General features: G+C 42.9%; 1 protein-coding gene across 6 annotated transcripts in view; it reads left to right on the top strand.

The window, feature by feature from the left end:
- CDK5RAP2 (CDK5 regulatory subunit associated protein 2) overlaps positions 1-20,061 on the top strand; it is a 162,141-nt gene that overhangs the window by 18,809 nt on the left and 123,271 nt on the right. For all 6 annotated transcript variants that reach the window (XM_081803489.1, XM_081803488.1, XM_081803487.1 and 3 more), the window contains exons 4-5: positions 10,296-10,406; positions 13,854-13,930. In XM_081803489.1, the coding sequence (XP_081659615.1) occupies positions 10,296-10,406; positions 13,854-13,930 (188 nt within the window). The remainder of the gene's footprint in view (positions 1-10,295; positions 10,407-13,853; positions 13,931-20,061) is intronic.

Below are 20,061 nucleotides of genomic sequence, written 5' to 3'. Positions count from 1 at the left end.
TTGCCATGGTCCGTGAGACCCTGCCCTGTGTGCTGGGCTCCTCCCGCGCTGCTGAGGTCAGCACATGCCTGTCTCCCTCACACTCTGTGCTTGGGCCGCACAGGCTGCTCTTACTGACCCACATGCGTAGGGCCTTCTCGCGTGCTCCTCCCTCTGCCCGGAACCCCCTTTCTCTGTCTCCTTGAGTGGCAGGCCCCTCGACCTTCACGTCTCAGCTTTAATGTGACCTCGTTAGAGAGGCCGTCCCTAACTCCTTCCCCAACTCGCTAGAGACCCCTGTTATTCTCTCTGATAGCAGGCACTCAGCACCCGGCCTTTTCCACTATGGGTCTTACGACTGTTTGTAATTATGTATTTTATTTATGTACTTGCTTAACGTGTGTCTCCTCTCCTCTATCTCTGGTTCTCAGCACCAAACCTAACAGGATGGTGGGTGCTGATAAATGTTTGTTGACTAAATGAATGTATGACCTTGTATAAGACACCAGATCTGTAAATTTTGGTTGCCTTGTCTGTGACATGGGGAAATAATTTGTCTCATGCGGTTGTGACGGAGATGAAGTAATGGACGCCGGGACAGCTCCTGGCGCAGCAGGTCTTCAGCACGGGAGGGCAGCTGCTGTTGCTGAGACGGTGGCTAAGACCTGCTAGTTGGAGGGGGATGGAGCTTGTAATCGGGGTGGGGGCATGCAGGGTTATAGGAGAGCAAGCAGTAAGCAGGCAGGTGAGGCTAAGAAGGGAGAACAAGGGGTATGATTCGAACAGGCAGGAGACCAAGAACCCTGTGGGAGGCAGGTCAGTGGTCTGTAGCTGGCCGAGTGCGGGTTGCGGCCACTGTCCGTGGTGCTGGCTGTGTTCGGGCCTTGGGACTCAAGTTTGGCTTCTGGCTGGTGGGCTCTCTGGTCAGTGTTAAGTGCAGGGTTCACCCGTGGTTATGGCTCGTCCTTGGCCTCCTGCTTACCAGATTGAATGCTGTATGTTCTCACACCTCTGCACATCCTGCCCGTGCCCTCCAGAACCTGTCCAGATGGCAAGCTGGGCAGCGTAAATTTTTACAATCTTTTTGATGGCCATTTGGAAAGAGAAAATTTTGATAGTCATAAAAATAGTATTATTCTTGAGCCCAGTAATCTGTTTTGGGGAAATCTGTCCTGGAAACAACCCAGTGGAAGGAAAAAGCTCTGTGTGTGAAGCTGTTTGTTGCCACATTGTGTACCACTGTGAAAAATTGGGAACAAGGGAATGATATTTTACATTTGTTATCTCTTTGTCTTGCAACAAGTTCCTGAGGAGGGTGTTGCACAGATGAGGTTGGAGAGATCAAATGACTTGCCTGTGAGCTAGGTGTGTTGAGAAACTAAAAGAAGGCAAAGTTAAACCTGTCCGCTTTCCACGAGACCCACTGAATCCATAAACGCTCAGTAGAGGAATGGCTAAATAGTTGGCTGTGAGCCAGTTTGGTGGAACCTAGGGCAGTCATCTCACCTGATAATGATGCGTGATTCTACAAAAACATGAAAAATATGTAAGATAGAAGACTAGGCTCATAAGAACATAAAAAGATTGGTTTCGTAATCTAGTTATATTCCAAGTGTTGTTTGGGGCCCAGTTTTTAAATTCTGTTACGGCTACAGTATTGTTTGCGAGTAAACAGATGTTTGCCTAGTAACTGTTTTTGTGATTTGAGGACATGAGGGAGAGTATTGGAATTAGAAATTGATTCCAAAGTGTCCTCCTCATTTTACGAACCTCGCTTAGCTGCTGCTGAGCAGAATGATCTCACATGTAGTATTGTTGAGCAGTGGTGAACTTTGGGCAGCAAGAGGTCATGGTTTTTGTGATGTCTAGGTGAGTGGTCTAATAGTTTTTGGACTTTCTTTCTTTTTTTTTTTTTTTAAAGATTTTATTTATTTTTTTAGAGAGCGAGCGAGAGAGAAACAGCATGAGAGGGGAGAGGGTCAGAGGGAGAAGCAGGCTCCCCGCTGAGCCGGGAGCCCGATGTGGGACTCGATCCCAGGACCCTGGGATCATGACCTGAGCCGAAGGCAGACGCTCAACCATCTGAGCCACCCAGGTGCCCTGGACTTTCAAAGAGCATAGAAAAACTGATGATGGCCCAAAGATCTGTTTGTCGAGGGCTTGAGTGAGACATGGATTCCTTTGAAAGCTGTCCTCTATTTCCTGCCTGCCAGGTGCTGTAGCTCATATTGTTGTCACAACACTCCTGTGAGGTAACCGATTTTTATCCTTATTTTATAGACGAGCCAACAGTGGCTCAAAGATGTTAAATAATTTTCCCAAGGTCACATGGCTCACAAGTAGTGGCACTGGGAGGTCAGTCTATTTCCGGTGACCCCAGGGCCCTTGCTCTTCGCCCTTGCTGCCTTGAGTCCAAAGATGATCTGGCGGGGAGAGCTTCAGCTTTGGGGGCCCAGGCTCTTGCAAGTCGCTGAAACTGATCACCAGAGTTAGGTGCCTTGCTTAGATTTCAGTGGAGGTGAGCCTGGTTGGAGTTGCCCTGATTCTTTTTTAAGTTGTTGGTTTTTGTTTTTCTTCCCTTCCTGACGGAGCTCCAGGCCAGGCAAGGCTTTTGACAGGGAGTGGGAGGAAGCCAGAGTGACAGCAGCTCCTTCAGAGTCTGTCCTGCTGCTGAGCTGGGGCCTCTCTCCAGCTTTGGGAAGCACCACCCATAATCCTGTTGGGACATTTCCCGTTTCAGATGACTGCAGTTCCACAACAGTCCTGGGGTTCCAAGGGCCGGGATGTGGCAAAGTACAGCTCGTGTATTACCTTACGTTTCAGCATTAAATTTCTAAGTCGTATTTGGTGGGTTTTATTTTGGGGGTATTTGTTCCTACTATATGGTAAACTGTTTTCAGTTTTTCCAGCTCAAGGTTTTTTGTTTTTTTTTTTTTTCATCTTATTGAATTTGATTCTCTTGAAGGGAAAAATACAAATGAGAAGAATATTAATATATTTTAAGTTCTTATGCCGTGCTAGGCACAATACCAAAAATTCTAATTAATTTCTTTTAATCCTATACTCGGTCTCTGAGATACGTATTCCTTTAATCTATAAAAACGAATCGAGGCACACAGAAAAATGAACTTGACTAAGGTCATACACCTAATAGGGTGGTGTGGATTGTATTCATTCATCTGTTTATTCACGCATTTAACAAATGTTGATGAAGCGTCCGCTGTGTTCCAGATACCATGCTAACACTTCAAGGGAAACAGCCATGAACAGACAGATAATGTCCCTGTCCTCAAGAAGTGGAATATAGTCATATAATCAGTGTGATGATAAATAATAGATGTGTAAATAAACGAGTACAGATTGTGAAGAGTTCTAGCAAGAAAATTAAGAGTTATATGTTCAAGAGTGACTTGGTGGAGGTTGTAGTGATGGAGGCCACTTTCAATTGGGTAGTTAGGACGGGCCTCTGAGCTGAGATGGAGAGCCTGGGACCGAAACAATCGCCAGGTGCTGCCCGGAGAGCCAGGCGGGCAGACGGACTTGGCGTATTTGAGGACCAGCAAGGAGGCCAGTGAGGTGGGCACATGCATGAGGCACAGGATGATAATGAGGCTGGATAGGAGGGGTGGGGCCAGATCATACAACTCTCTGTGCCCATGGCAGGGAGTTTAATTCTAAAAGTGATGGTCAAAAATCAATGGTGTGATGGGAACCAGATCTGAATCTGAAGCCTGTGGGATTCTCCTTGCATCACATTGCCTTCAAGAAATTCTTTTTCTTGGAGAGAGAGAGAGCGCAAGCGTGCGCGTGTGCGTGTGTGTGCACAAGCAAGTGGGGGGATGGGCAGAGGGAGAGGGAGAGAGAATCTCAAGCAGACTCCTCACTGAGCATGGAGCCCGACATGGGGCTCCATCCCACGATGCTGAGATCATGACCCAAGCCGAAACCAAGAGTGGGATGCTCAACTGACTAAGCCGCTGAGGCGCCCCAAGAAATTCTTAAATGTGTCCAGCCAGCCAGCCAGGCAGCCATTGGGCATTTAGTAACTGTCTCTTACGTTTCAGACTAGAATGTACAAGATAAGTGTGGCTCCCAGTCTCTTGGAGATGGCTTGGTTAGAGAAGCAGGTTACCAGCTGGTATAATGCAGTGTGATAACTGCTACTGTAAAGAAAGCAGAGGGTATGTGGAAACATTTAGAAGCATCCCCAGTCCAGTGTGATGGGGCTAGTCAGAGAAAACCTTAATGAGGGAAGTGGTATTAAGTGGAGAACAGGGCTGGCGTTTGGTGGGAAAGATGGTGCCTGTATTTCATTGTGTTCACGTGGGCCTGTCTGGGGTTTGTATTAACCTTGTCAAGGCTGATTTACCTTTCTCTTGTTTTGTTTAAAACTCCTTTACCTATAAATAGGACAAATACTCTTTCAAGTGTTGTTGAGAATTGTAGCAGTGTGTACAATGCAGGTCTTCTAAGTAACCTCCATAAATATTTTATTGGTAGCTGAGTAATAGAATAAGTTTTCTCTTTATAGGAAGCATCTGGTGGAGTAGACTTTTTTGTTTGAATGAATGTTTTATGTGCTGTTTCCTTAAAACATTTAAAGGGAGGCTTTAATGAACTTACCGATTGTTTCTGGTGGCTGTTCTTGTTAGCGACAAAACTGAAAACTTCAGTGTTAACAAGAGGGCCAAGGACAGACAGTTTGATGCAGAGTCTGCTTAGCATTTTCTTTTATCCAGTCCTAAAAATATGTTTATTGAAAAGTATTATATGCTCTTACCAATTATTTTTAAAAATGCTGTGGGGATGTAGTAACATTCAAGTACAGCTATTACTATTTTACTATATTTCATTTTAGTTCTTTTTAAATCAACTTTATTGAAGTATAATTAACATGAGCAAAATTCACCAGTTTTAAGTGTTGGATGAGTTGTGACAAATGTGTACTCCCTTGTGAGCTGTCATAATCAAGATACATATATATGTATATATATGTATAAGACATATATGTTTTTTTTGGGTATATGTGTGTACAGTTCTAGGCTCATGTAACTATCACCACAATTAGAATACAGAACATTCCATAATGCCAAGAAATTCCCATGTGTTGTCTCTTTGTGGTCAAACGCTCTCTTTACCCCAGACCTCTGGCAGCTAATGCTCTGGTCTCAGTCCCTATAATTTGGCTTTTTCCAGATGTCTTATACGTGGCATCACACAGTAATGTAATCTTTTGAGGTTGACTTCTTTCCCTTACCGTAAGGTCTTTGAAATTCATTCATGTTGTTGTGTGTATCATAGTTACTGAGTATTAGTCCATCATATAGATGTACACTTTATATATTCGCCTTTTGAAGAACACTTGGGTTCTTTCTAGGTTTTGGTGGTTCTTATTAAAGCTGTAGTAAACATTTGTGTACAGGTTTTTGGGTGAATGTAGGTTTTCATTCCTCTAGGGTAAATACCTAGGACTGGAATTGCTGAGTCATATGGTGAGTGTAGATTTTTTTTGGGGGGGTGCAGTAAGGAACTGCCAAACTGTTATGCAGAGTGGTTGTGCCATTTTGCATTCCCATCAGCAGAGTATGAGGATTCCATTTGCTCCACATCCTCATCAGCATTTGGTATTCTCAATTCAAAAGGATTTTTTTAGCCATTCTAATAGGTACTGAAACTCATTGTAGTTTTAATTTCTGTTTTCCCCTAATGACTTAAGATGTTGAAAATCTTTTCTTGTGATTATTTGTCATCTGTATGTCTTCTTCTGTGAAGTTCCTTTGAAAATTTTTGGCCTCTTCTTTTTTTTCTTTTTAATTGGATGGTTTTCTTATAATTACTTTTTGGGAGTTATTTATGTATTCTAGATACAGTTCCTATGTTGGATTTGTGATTTGCATATATTTTCTCCCAGTAGGTAGCTTGTCTGATCATTTTCTTAACATTGTTTTTCAAAGCAAATGTTTTAAATTCTGACGAAGCCCAATTTACTGATTAAAAAAGTTTTTTTAAATGGCTCATGGCTTTGGGGTTATAGGTAAGAACTCAGCCTAGCTCTAGGTCCCAAGGACTTCCCCCTATCTATTCTTCTAAAAGTTGTAGAATTTTCTATTTTACATTTAGATCTATGATCTAATTTGAGTTAACTCTTATTTAAGGTATGATAGGTTGAGGCTCATTTTTTTTGCAAGTAGATGTCTAATCATCAGATCAGGTTTATTATTTTGTAGATAGATGTCCAGTTGTTCCCACTGGCATTTGTTGAGAATGAAAAGATTGTCCTTTCTCTGTTGAATTGTATTTGCACTGTGAAAATCAATAAAAGGAAAACCTCGTTTGCAGCGGAGTTGGAGGCCAGCAGAGGGAGCTTTCAGCCCTATCACTTGGCAGTCTCAGAGCCCGCAGGAGGAGAGGGTCCTTGCTCCTAGATACTACTTTACTGCCCCAACAGGAGGAAGGAAGGTTTCTTATTCCCCACGGCAACAGCCCAGCCAATGAGAGACTGTCATCCAGTGAGAAGCCGCCATACTTCCAGCTCCCAGTTTACCCCAGCGGGCTTTTCAGCCCTTCCCGGCGTCCCCCTTTCCTTGGTAAAACAGCATTTCTTGCCTTTGTTCTCTGGACTGGCCTATGGTTTTGCCACAGCTTGCTTGTCCTGGATTGCAGTTCCCTGCTATTCCTGAATAAACCCATCTTTTGCTGGTAGAAAAACTGGCAGTTTTATTTTTAAGGTTAACAGCAGCTTTGTCAAAAATCAGTTAGCTGTTCCACGATTCATTATTTGCATCAAAAATAATGATGTAATGTATGGTGATTAACATAACATAATAATTAAAAAAAATGAATTAGCTGTAATTGTCTGCCTGATTGGATTCTTTTTCAAAGTTATTTTCACTCATCTAGCTCTTTTACTGTTCATATCAATTTTATAATCAGCTTGTTTCTACCTATCAGAAATCCTGTGGGCATTTTGATTGGGATTATGTTAAATCTATAGATCAGTTTGGAGAGAACTGACATCTTTATTATATTGTCTTCCAATCCATGAATTTGGTAAATCTCTTCACTTATTTAGGTTCTTGATTTCTTCAGCATTTTGTGGTTTTAAGCATACATAATGTTTTATTAGATTTATATTTATAAATTTACAATTTTTGGCGGTATTGTAAAATAGTATTTAAAAAAGTTTCAGTTTCCAGTTGTTTGTTGCTAGTTTATTGAAATATGCTTGATATTTGCATATTGACTTTGCTAAATTCACCAATTCTAGGATCTTTTCTGTTGATTTCTTGCGATTTTCTACATAGATAATCATATTGTCTTCAGATAAAGATGGGTTTTATTTCTTCCTTTCCAAACTGGATGCCTTTTACATTGTCTAGGACTTCAAATGCAATGTTGAATAGGAATTGTGAGAGTGGATATCCTTTCCTTGTTCCCAGTGTTGGGGAAGTAGCATTGCTTTTCATCTTTAATTAAATACGTTGTTTGTAAATGTATGGGTTTTTTGTAGATACCCTTTAGCAGATTAAGGAAGTTTCCTTTAATTCCTAGTTTGCTGAGCATTTATCTTGAGTGGCTTTTGGGTTTTGTCAGATGCTTTTTCTGCACCTGTTGATATGATTATATATTTTTTTTCTTCTTAGTTTTTTAGTCTGGTGGATTACATGGATTGACTTTTGAATGTTGAATTAGTCTTACATTCTTGGGCTAAATCCCACTGATGATGTATTAATCTGCTTTTTCAATTTGCTAAAATTTAGTTGAGGATTTTCCATCTATATTCATGGGTGACTTAGTCTATAGTTTTCTTGTAATGTTTTTGTCTGGTTTTGGTATTGGGGTAATGTTGCCCTCATAAAATGAAGTGGGAAAGTTCCCTTACCTTCTGTTTTCTGGAAGAGATTGTATAGAAATGGTGTTATTTCTTTTTTAAATATTTGGTAGAAATTGCTACTGAAATCGTCTTGTTTTGGAATTGTTTTTTCTGGAAGGGTTTTAATTATAAATTCAGTTTTAAAAATAGATACAAGACTATTCTGGTTATCTATTGCTTCTTTGGTGAATTTTGATAATTTGTGCTTTCACAAAATTGTGTTATTTCATCTAAGTTGTCCAATTTATGTGCATAGAATTGTATGTATTATTCTCTATCCCTCTAATTGCTGTGGGATCTGTAGTGATGACCTCTCTTTTGTTCTTTGTTATTGGTAACTTATGTCCTCTCTTTTTTCCTTTGCCAGTCTTGCCAGAGGTCTATCAATTTCATCGATCATTTGAAAGAACCATCTTTTTTTTTTTTTTTTTAAAGATTTTTATTTATTTATTTGACAAAGAGAGATACAGCAAGAGAGGAAACACAAGCAGTGGTAGTGGGAGAGGGAGAATCAGGCTTCCTACTGAGCAGGGAGCCTGATGCGGCTCAATCCCAGGACACTGGGATCATGACCTGAGCTGAAGGCAGACGCTTAACGACTGAGCCACCCAGGCGCCCCAAGAGCCATCTTTTTAAGTAGGCTTTTTTCTGTTATTTTTCTGCTTTCCATTTTATTGTTTTCTGCTCTTATGTTTAGTATATCTGTCATTTTGCTTGCTTTGGGTTTATTTTGCTCTTATTATAGCTTCTTAAGGTAGAAGCTTAGATTGTTGATTTGAAACCTTTCTTGTTTTCTAATGCATTTAATAGTGTAAATTTGCCCCAGTCACCACTTTAACAGCATCCTACAAATTTTGATATATTTGCATTTTCTTTAAATTCAAAATGTCTTCTGATTTCCCTTGAGACTTCCTCTCTGACCCATGGATTGTTTAGAAATGTGTTATTTAATTTCTAAGTATTTGGGGATTTTCTAATTTCTTTCTGTTATTGATTTCTAGTTTAAGTTTATTATGGTCAGAGAACATGGTTTGATTTCAGTTCTTTTAAATTTGTTAGGTTTGTTTTATGACCCATGATATCTGTGACCATGATATCTACCTATCCATGAACAAGCAAAGTGAACCTATGGAAAAGTTGCAAAATAGCCCAACAACCAACCATATATACTACGTCTAGGTTCATCAATTAATATTTTGCTACATTTGCTTTCTTCTTTTTCTCATTAGAGAGTTAATTGCAGACATCACAACAGCATCCTTAAGTACATAGCATGTATCTCTTACGTAGGACATTCTCCTGCAAAATCATAATACTATTACCTAATACAAAGTTGTCGTTCAGATTCCCTCACTTAGCCTCATGGAGCTTTTTTTTTTTTTTTTAAATTCAAGATTTATTGTATGTTTTCATTGCACTTAGTAATCATGCCTCCATTACTTCCATTTATTAAAAAAAGTTCCCCAACCATTTTTGCCTTCAGATTGTTGTTAAGATTTTTGAAGAGTTCAGGCCCGTTATTTTGCAAATGTCCTTATATTTGGCTTTGTCTGGTGGACTCCTTGATCAGGAGCAGGCTAAAAGTTGTGGGCAGGAACATTTTAAATGAAATTGCTTGCTTTCAGTGATTCATTTCAGGAGGCGTGGCATGTCACTTTGTCCTACCACTGGTGACATTTAATATATTCCCTTGATTTAGGAAGTGTCTACTGGATTCCTAAATTGTAACAGTACCAGGGCGCCTGGGTGGCTCAGTCTGTTAGGCATCCGACTGGATTTCGGCTCAGGTCATGATCTCAGGGTTGTGAGATCGAGCCCTGTGTCAGGCTCTGTGCTCAGTGGGGAGTCTCCTTGAGATTCTCTCTCTCTCTCCCCATGCACATGCATGCTCTATCTCTCTCTCAAATAAGTAAATTTTAACATAAATAAATAAATAGTAATGGTAGCTTTTCCTTTTGTAGTTAATAAGCCATCTGTGGGATAATATCTTGAAGCTGGGTGAATATCATGTTCTCCGGTGATCTTTTATCTAATGCTTTTAGCACTGGTGATTCTTACCTGAATCAGTTATTACTGTAGTGGTTGTATAATGGTGGTTTTCCGTTCCTTTCATTCTTCTACATTTATTAACTGGATTTCTTTTGTAAAGAAGAGATTTGCCTCTTACTTTCCTTCCGTCTTCTTTCTTTTCTTTCTTTCCTTACTTATTATCAGTGTGGAGACATGAATTCTTTCCTCAGTCAGTATCATTCCAGTGCTCAGCTTGTCTTAAATTTGGCTAGTGAGAACCACTTAATCCTGGGTTGGTACAGTTGCAGCAGAGGGAAGTTTTCTGTAGTATTTAACATTTCAGTCCATTCGTAGCCTTAGGAGCTATGGGGATTAATGCAGGTACCATGCTTTAGACCTTGCTTTCGATAACCCTTCTGTGCTTATTTTCCAGCAAATCACTGAATTGAAGAAAGAAAACTTTAATCTAAAGCTCCGCATCTATTTCCTGGAGGAAAGAATGCAACAGGAATTTGATGGCCCCACCGAACACGTCTATAAAACTGTGAGGTCCCACTTCTCACTGCCACCCCTGGTGTCTTTGCTCATAGTCCTTCCCAGCAGAAATTTGATTAATATTTGTTCTCAGAGTTAGCCTGAATAGACAGAGCTGCTTTCATTTAATTTGAATTGATTATGGGCAGCATAAAGACAATAGGATGACCTTAATATTAAGCAAAGAGATACAAGATTCATTTTAAGGGAATCTTTTCTCTTGTTTTAAAATCCGAATTCTGATTTACTGTCTTTATTTCCGTTGCCTTTTCTAAATTATTTATAATTTAGACAAAAGCAGTGAAGTGGTAGAATGTCTTTGGAATTGCAGACTCCAGGTAACTACTGTTACCAACTAACCGTAGGCAGGTCACCTCAGCTCTCTGGGCTTGCTTTCAGAGGGAAGTGATCATCCCTCCGTCACAGAGTTATTTGTGTGGATTAAAATGAGATGACAGATGAAGAGCCCCAGCACACAGTCAGTGCTTGACAATCGTCATCATTGTCTTCCGAGCTTCCCTTGGCAGCCCAGAGTTAGGACTGTCAGTTTTCTGGGCTGTTAAGCAATCTTCTGGATTCCTTGTGTACTTGCTTGTAAACTGTGAGAAAAACGGCTGTTCCCGTCTTAAGTCTCAACCTGGCGGCCTCTGCCTGAGAGTGGAAAACAGAACTTGGCTTTCTTGAAAAGACTTGAGTACAAACAATATTTCAGTGCCCAGTTTTTGGCTTTCTCCAGTAGATTAGCCATTGGCCTGGGGATTATTCTGTCTTTTCTCTTCTGAAGTTTGCACCAGTAGAAACTTTTGAAGGGGGAAAAGGACCTCTCCTTGAGTTCCAGCAGATGAACTTAAATGGGCTTGTCTTGAGGAGGGATTGTATTGTACTTCTGAGCCTTTTCCAGAATTGAAAAGCCCCCTTGTCCCTTAAGACAGTTTTTTTTCTGTAGTGTGGGGGTGGAAAGGCAATGAGAATATCCTGTTATCTGGAAGGGAGTGAAGATGCAATCACAATTTGAAGGAAAAACCAATAGCCTAAAATATTTTATATGTAAATATGGTTATATACTTCTAGGGCGATAGGGAGCCAAAGCATGTTAATTGCTTGCTGTGTGTCAGGCACTGTCCTGGGCATTTGTACATTCATCATCTTAATTTTAATTGTCAAGACACCCCTATGCAGTGGAGATTATCCTCATCTTTCAGAAGAGGACACTGAAGTTCAGGGAAGATCAGTAACTTGCTTGATGTCACATAGCTACTATGAGGGGTGGATTTTGAATGTAGGCCTACTGACCTCATTGTCCTATGCTGTTTAGCTTTTTCTTTTTACACAGTCTGATTAGATGACCTGATTTAATTGTACTTTTATTTCAAGTTTTTGGATAAGTGCATGGCTCAAAATTCAAAAAAACATCAAAGGAATACACTAAAAAAGACTTTCATCCACCGTTGTCTCCTAGTTCCCCAGATCTAACCGATATTATTAATTATTTATGTAGAGGAATTTTATGTATATGCAAGCAAGTGTGTGTGTGTTGTGTGTGTGTGTGTGTGTGTGTGTCCCCTTTTTACATAAATGCAGGCACGTTCTGTTCTGCACCTTGCATTTTTCTTTAACAATATCTTGGATACCTTAACAGTGGTTTAAGAGCTTCTTTATTCTTTTTTATAATGATATTCCATTTTCAGCTTGTACGGTGTCTTGATTTTTGGTTTGGAAACTAATTATCATGTGTATAAGTTTATAACTTGAGGGATTGGGCTTGAGAAAAACAGCCTAGTGGACATGTGAGCCCTCCATGCTCTTATATTCCTGGGTTGGGGTGCCAGTTAGTTCGTCAGAAAGCAGTTTAGAATATCTGGTGTCAGTTCCTACACAGAAACTCTCTGCCCTTCCTAGAGTGGAAAAGGAACCCTCTGTTTGAAGGGTTTTCACAGAACCAGTTGAAGACCGATGCACTGGCATGCAGTGTCCTTTCTGCAAAGATCAGCTTCTTTTAGAAAAAGTTCGGCCTCACAGATGACTTGTTTAGTTCCTGTTGTTGACAGTGAAGAAAATTTTGTGCCCTGTCTGCTAGGCTCTTCTCATCTGTTAGCTCATTTGCTCCTCCTTGCATCCCCCGTGTCAGATGGGCTTGTATTGTTCATTTGACGCTTAGGTGGCCCAAAAGGAGAAACTGCTTTCTTCCCTCCTGGACTTGTGCTTCCAAGGACGATTACAGGCTGGTGCTTCCAGTTTCGTGTTTGATGCTAGCATGAAGCCGGGGCCTGTGTCTGCCTTGTTTACCACGGTTTCCCCAGTGCTGAGCCCCATGCTTGGCCTGTCACAGGTGATGGGTATATATCTGTGACGTGACAGAAGGAATAAATGAGCAGCCACTGACTTACGACAGTTTCCTCCTGGTAAAGAGGGGAGGCAGAATTTGAACCCCTCCTCATTAACAGATTGGTTTTCATTCCAGATGACTTCTCATTCTGGGGTCCTTGTTCCCCCAGGGCTGCTTGGCAGAAAGGTGGGAGGCATGTCCCCTGAGATTGTAAATTTTACTGGAAATGGGATTTTTATTTAAAATAATATGCATGTATTATGGAGTAGAATGTAAAATTGGCATGAATTATTAAAACCAAACAGGAGCAAGATTTCAGAGAAATCCTGGGTATATAGCAACCCCGTGCAAACTACACACTCAGACCCCAGTCTCTCCTACTTGAGTTCATCTAATATTCTGTCTGGAATACACTTGTGGACCAGTTTGGGGAGCCCACCACTGCCCCACTGTCTCACATTGCAGTCTGTTTGCCAGAGATTCTGTCTTTGGGTTCTCACGTGAGTTAGAAGCCCAAGGCCATGTGTGACTCCTTTCATTCCGGTCCGTTAAGAGGAGGATGGTTGGTTGGAGAACACTGTGGTGTCCCTTATAGACCTGAGATCTTACACTGAAATGAGACGGGCAGTGATGTGGCCTCCCACTAACCATCCACGTGTTGTGGGTTTTTTTGTTTTTTTGTTTTTTTTTGAAGCTGTAACACGTTCCCACTGCTACAGCCACCACATGCATGATTGTAAACAACCAGAAGTAATTGCCTTGGAATGGTAAAAGCAAACTGCAGAATTGCTTGTAAATTTGCTTGGCGGAGGGCAAACAATTTTTAAATCAGCCTCACTGGTATGACATTTATGCCTCAGTGTTTGAAAGCTCTGGCCATTAGAAGCTTGGAAAATTTACATAATTGTTCCAAGTCTTGAGAAATCCAGGGCTTTCTTTTGAGACCACCAGTGTTTAATAATTCCCTTCTCCCTGTGCCCTGAGGCTAATGAGGTTTTGAATCTAGCATCTGCCTATTATAGGCCCCGTGTAAGTTGGTCTGTGCTGAAAGCAGTCTCCCCACAGCAGACGTTCATGTTCGTGTGTTCCGTATTTTATGTGTTTCTTTTCTCTCCTGATCTTGACTGGAAGAACATCGAACTCAAGGTGGAAGTAGAGAGTCTGAAGCGGGAGCTCCAGGAGAGAGAGCAGCTGCTCATCAAAGCCTCGTGAGTACCTGTCATCCTGTCACCAGCTTGCAGGACGCCTGGGGTCCCAGTGGTGGAGGCTGGTGGGGCAGTAGAACACAGCCTTGCACTTTCTAAGCCAGTTTGCTCCCGCTGGGCCCTGAGGATGCCAAGGAGGTGTTCGTTTTTATTTATCTTTCACCAGACTTTTGAAGTGTAATATACTTAACGGGGAAAACGATTCCATCTTAAGGGTACAGCATGATGACTTTTCACCAAGCAAACACAACTCATGGGGCTACGATCCAGATCAAAAGCCAGAACATCACCAGCCCCCCAGAAGTCCCCTTTGTGCTCCCAGAACTTAGCCTTCTCCACCCGGATAACCACTTTGCTGATCGCCAATAGCATCGTTCCTTAGTTCTGCCCGCTTCTGAACTTTATAGGAATGGACTCGTACACTATACACACACCCTTTTGTGCCTGGCCTCTTTCCTCGGACCTGTATTTGTGCGATCCAGCCCTGGCCTGAATTCTAGCGGTAGCTCGTTCATTTTCATTGCTGTGAAAGCCCTAGGGGCTGGCAGGGGTCCTGAGGGACTCCCATGGTGAGTGAGGCTGGGCGCGCAGAGGGTAGGGCTTTATTCAGAGTAACTCGTTTCTGTATCTGTTCAGTGCACTGGGGTTTCTTGTAATATTTTGTTTCAAAGAGGTGTTGTGCTGAAAACTGTTATTTTAGTTAATCACATAATTAATTTAAATATTTATTGAACAACAAGCCCAGTTTAGAGAATACAGTCTGTGACTCGATTAGGTAATCCATTCATTCATAAACACTTTCCGTGTAATTGTGCCATGTACTGAGGATTTGCAGAGACCTCCCCTCACGCCGGCGGCTCAGCAGAGACTGGTGAGCTGTATCGCACACCTGGAGTCTCACGGAGGTACAGTGACAGAGGGCGTTTGGGGGTCCAGTGGGACACCGAAGCGTACAGAGTTTTGCTTGGTGAGCATGGAATAAGACTTCCCAGGGCTGACCCACCAAGGATGTGGCTGAAAGCTTATGCAGAAACGCTTCATTTGTCACAGGAGCTGAGCTCCTGCTGGATATGGTGGGCCAGGAACATGGCATCTTTGGTTTAGGACGTAGCTGCACTGCTCTGGGCCAGGCCATATGATTCCTTTCAGTGCCACACAGCTGCTGGCTTTGAGGAGACTAGAGGTTCCTGGGCTTCTCTGAGTTATGGCGGCCTTGCACACGCTATTTTCTGAACGAGCGAATGAATGAGTGAGTGAACGAGTAAATTAGAGTAGTAAGTTTTGTTTTGTTTGGGTTGCTGTTGCTATTTTGTTTTTGTTTTTGAAGCCCATCGTTTCTCTGGCAGGAAGTCAAATCCACTTTATCAAGTCTGGAAGTTGGTAGTAGAAATTGAATTTGGTTTGTTTTGTCCCTGCCTACTGCAGGTCTTGGCTAGGACTTGTTCGCAGGCATGTACCTGCAGGAACCCAAACTCACAAAGGCTGCGTGCTCTCTTCCAGGCCACACAGGGCTGAATGGTTTCAGGGTTCGTGCACCTGTTTGTATGTGTAGGTTCTCCAGGCTGCCCAAACAGACCTTTTTTAGCCTGACCAGTTTTATTAATTTATCCAGAAAATATTAAGCAGCTGTTGTGGGCTGCACTGGACTAGGTTCCCGGGGATGCAGTGGTGATCCAGACAGACACATGGGGCTTATGTTCTAGAAGGGGCGATGGTGATAAAATACTTGGAATGATAAATGTATGAATCCAAAGTGGGAAAAGAGCTGTGAGAAAGATAAGGGGAGCGATGAGTGCTAATAGAGTAGGAGCAGACCTGCAAATAGAGATGTGTGACAAGGAAGGGGCCCTGAGGAGGTGGCGCTCAGGTGAAATCCGAGGAGCCCATAGGAATTAACTGGTGTGCGTGTAGGTCTGAGGAAATATGGGGAGTGTGGGGTGGGGTCTCCCTTTTGTCCTGGAGGGTCCTGAAGCCACAGCAGGATTATCCCAAGATAAATGGAAAACAGTCATGGGTTTTGAGCAGTGGACACAATGAAAGTTTAGTTTTGTGGAGGTCACTGTGGATGCTGAGTGGGAAGTGATTGTCGACAGAGCATGAAGGGAGACCAGTTAGGAGGCTAGCCTAGGAGTTTAGGTGAGAGACTAGTGATGGAGATGGAAGGGTGGGTTAGAAAGACATTTGGTGAGGAAAATCAGCAGGGCTGGGTAATGGATGGGAAGGGGGAAGTCAGGGATGACTTCTAGATTGGGGCTTAAGATCATGAGCTCTGCTTTTAAGAATGTTTACAATGACTTAACTGTTGTAGCTTTCTCCCCACCAGCTCTTTATCGCACACACTGCTCACAGATACTAAAAATGTCCTGTTCCTGCTGCTTTAGCTTTGCCCCGCTGACCACTTCTGCCTTCTATCCCCTCCCAGTCCGGAGGCCTTCCCTGTTACTCACCTGACATAGAGGCTCATGGTGAGTCCCACATGGCTGCCTGGAACCTGCATTTCAGTCTCTTCACAAGCTTCTCTGGCATAGAATCACACTCCCATATGTGTGCAGCACTTGACAGTTTGTTTATTTATTTATATCTTTTTTTTGGAGGGGGAGGGGAAGAGCAGAGAGAGAGAATCTCAAGCAGGCTTCATGCCCAGCACGGAGCCTGACACGGGGCTCAGTCTCACAATCCTGAGATCATGACCTGAGCTGAAATCAAGAGTCTGACACTGAACCGACTGAGCCACCCAGGGGCCCCAGCACTTTACAGTTTATAAAACAGTCTTGCATCCATTTGCATGCTATCATTCTCCTGGGAGCTAGGCAAATCTTGAGGAAAACCTCAGCTTAGAGAGTTGGGGATTTAGGCCTGGAGATGGGAAGGACTGTGATGAACACCATGTCGTCAGCAGGGTGATCGAAGCTGGGATTCGAACACAAGCCCCTAACTTCTGGTCCAGCACTGTTTTCATATTCTTTTTTTACTTTCACGTGTGTGATTCTTATTTCTTCAACATGACTCTATGTCTTCTAAAGCCGAGACAAGAGCCTTTTCTCCTTTAGCGGAATATGGGGCTTCTCAGCCATTCCACCTTTGTGGGGCCTTTGTGCGCTTTGCCCGCCATAGGACAAGCATAGTGTCTACACATCCCTGCGAAATGTGCCTTTCCCTTTCCCCTAACTGCCCAGCACCTCCAAGCGTGTGTGTGGTACATTCTTGTGGTGGAAAAATAACCTTTATTAATGCTCTCAACTCCCTTTTACGCTTTTATGGTTGTTGTTTTTATGGTGGGCGGGGGCGGATGGGAGATATGGGACCTGTCACAGGAAAAGTCCCTGCTTTTTCTCGAGAACTATAATTAGAATGGAAAGAATCAAGAGGAAGTGTTGACAGTTAAAAGGGGTAGCGGGGGGGGGTGGTATTTATAGAAGGTTCTTTTTTGTATCAGGTGAAATACTGGATTAAACCACTTTGTCCCACCCTTGCCTCGCCTTAGTTCTTGCTCTCTCTCTTGTCTGTTGGCCCAGATTCTATCAGGAGAGACAGGGTAGGGGGAGTGAACTGGCATTTATTGAGATCCTACTTTGCCCCAGACCCTGTGCCAGGCACTTGACATGCTTTATCAGTTTTACAACAATGATGTGAGGCAGCCGGTATTCCCATTTGAGTGCGGAGAAAACTGGGGCTCAGAGGAGTTGGGGGGGGCCTGCCCAGGTTGGTAACAGAGCTGGGATGGGTCTGGCTCTGGAGCCCACTCTGCCTTGCTGTGGAGTAAACATGTATGTGTGCTGGCTTTTCATTGCTATATTTATCAGTTATAATAAGGGGACATTAAAAACAAAAGCAGACATATTGTCGGGAGTAAATTTTATCTCTGTAGCTTTAAAACACAAACAAAAATAATAATTCCATTAGTAGAGGAAAATTGCACCATACTGCTGAGTATAAATTTTATTGCTACAGTAACTGTAAAATACAAAGATGATAAATGAAAAGTTGGAACATTTATTATTGGGAATATATTTTATTGGTATAACTAAAATGCAAACAAACTGAATAATACCAGTACTTGTTAAAAATTGTAGTCTGCCTCTTGACAACGTATATGATTCTGACTATAAAACACCAAGGTTCGATCCGGGCCAATAGGAAGGAGATGGTGTATTTGCCCTCGCTGGGCAGGGGTTGGGGTGCGGGTTGGGGGAGGTGGGGCTAGAAGGAACCGTTCCCTAGAGGAGGCTCTGTAAAGCCCAAGGGCTAAAACCCTTGCAGTGGTTAGTGGGAATTCAGGACTGGAAACATCCCATATCCAAGGCTCAGGAAGAAAAGCCTCTAGTCTGGAATTCTTTAAGCCGTATGTAAGACCTCTTGAGGAGTGATAGAAACGACTGGATCCCTGTGAACTCTGGATGGCGCTGATGGAGAAATGAGCTGAGGGAGTGGGGGCCGAGGACATTTCATGGCGTTAGTCAGGAAGTTGCAGTGGTGGTGGCTTGGGTCTAGCCAGAGGAGGACCTGTTCTCGGCTCAGAGGGGTAGACTGAGGCCTGTCATAGCATCCCAGCAGGGGCGGTGGTGGCCTCAGGGACAGCAGGCGGCGCTTGGATCAGAGAGGAAGGGGCACCTTGCTGTGGCCACCACGGTGTTAGCACATGAGTTCTCAGAGGCTGTCCTGTCTGTAAGAGGTGATTCACCCAGAGGCGCATTGAGGACATATATAGAGTTTACTTTTGGAAGCAAATCTGTTCAAGCTTCAGAGTCCGTGTTCTTTGTTTCAGTTGTTCACATTGAATTCCATTAAAATGATGTCATGACACTGGGGCCTTCTGAAGGCTTATTGGTGAAAGGAAGCACGATATGAATAAAGTCTTTATTTGCAGGCAACTCATGTTTGATACTTGGGCAGCAAGTATGGCCCTCTGGACTTTCCATTGTTCTCAGTCAAAAATTCACATGGCCTGTACATGTGAGTGTCTGATCACATGGTTCTTGGTTGGGAAAATTTTATATACCCCTAAAGTAGGGCATGGGAGGCTGGTGGTGAATAAATCTGTTCTGTTGCAGTTTTTTCGAGAAACCAGCTTTAGGTGGAGCCATTTCCTTTATTATTCTGCCTTCTGGAAACCTGCAGTCATTTTAGAAATCTGATGAGAACTGCTCTGAGTATATGTCTCACAAATTCGTATCTGACACTATTTTTCTTTTGAGGAGAACCAAAATGAAAGGCGTCCGTGGTTGCGGTCCTGGGTCTGATTTTGGTGTGTCATCCCCACCACTCCTCATCCACTGGACAGAATATTCTGTGGTGCCACAGCAGTGTGAACTCTGCACTTTACGGAGCGGGGGCTGCTCTCGCAGACTCCTCTCCTCATGCCCGAAGCGCTAGCTGGTGCTCAACAGACGGATCATGCTGTATTTAAAATGCTTTCCCCTCCGGTTGGCAACAGCTGATGTATAAAAGCCCTTGATCCCTCAGATTTTTTTTTTGTGGCATGCTGCTCCTTTGCACGTTGGTTTGTCCGACCATCTCTCCCGCTCTCCTGCCACTGGTGGAGGGGTACTTTGTTGGAAGTGTCCTGGTGGGAAATTTGGCAATAGCTTTCAAAAGTCTTAGACGTGTGCTCACCCTGTGACTCAGTAATTCCCTTTGTATGAATTGACCCTAGGAAATCACTAGATAATAAACATACAAGGATGCTTTTATTATATCATTGCTTATTTTTTTTTATGTTAATCACCATACATTACATCATTAGTTTTTGATATAGTGTTCCATGATTCATTGTTTGCATATAACACCCAGTGCTCCATGCAGAACGTGCCCTCTTCAATACCCATCACCAGGCTAACCCATCCTCCCACCGCCCTCCCCTCTAGAAAGCTCAGTTTGTTTTTCAGAGTCCATAGTCTCTCATGGTTCGTCTCCCCCTCCGATTTCCCCCTCTTTATTCTTCCCCTCCTGCTATCTTCTTCTTCTTCTTTTTTTTTTAACATATAATGTATTATTTGCTTCAGAGGTACAGATCTGTGATTCAACAGTCTTGCACACTTCACAGCGCTCACCATAGCACATACCCTCCCCGGTGTCTATCACCCAGCCACCCCATCCCTCCCACCCCACCCCCCACTCCAGCAACCCTCAGTTTG

This window comes from Leptonychotes weddellii, chromosome 14, assembly GCF_054177405.1.
Source record: "Leptonychotes weddellii isolate Sample4059 chromosome 14, ASM5417740v2, whole genome shotgun sequence".
NCBI lineage: Eukaryota > Metazoa > Chordata > Mammalia > Carnivora > Phocidae > Leptonychotes > Leptonychotes weddellii.
The sequence above is the reverse complement of the archived record's forward strand: the minus strand, read 5'-3'. Positions and strand labels throughout refer to the sequence as shown.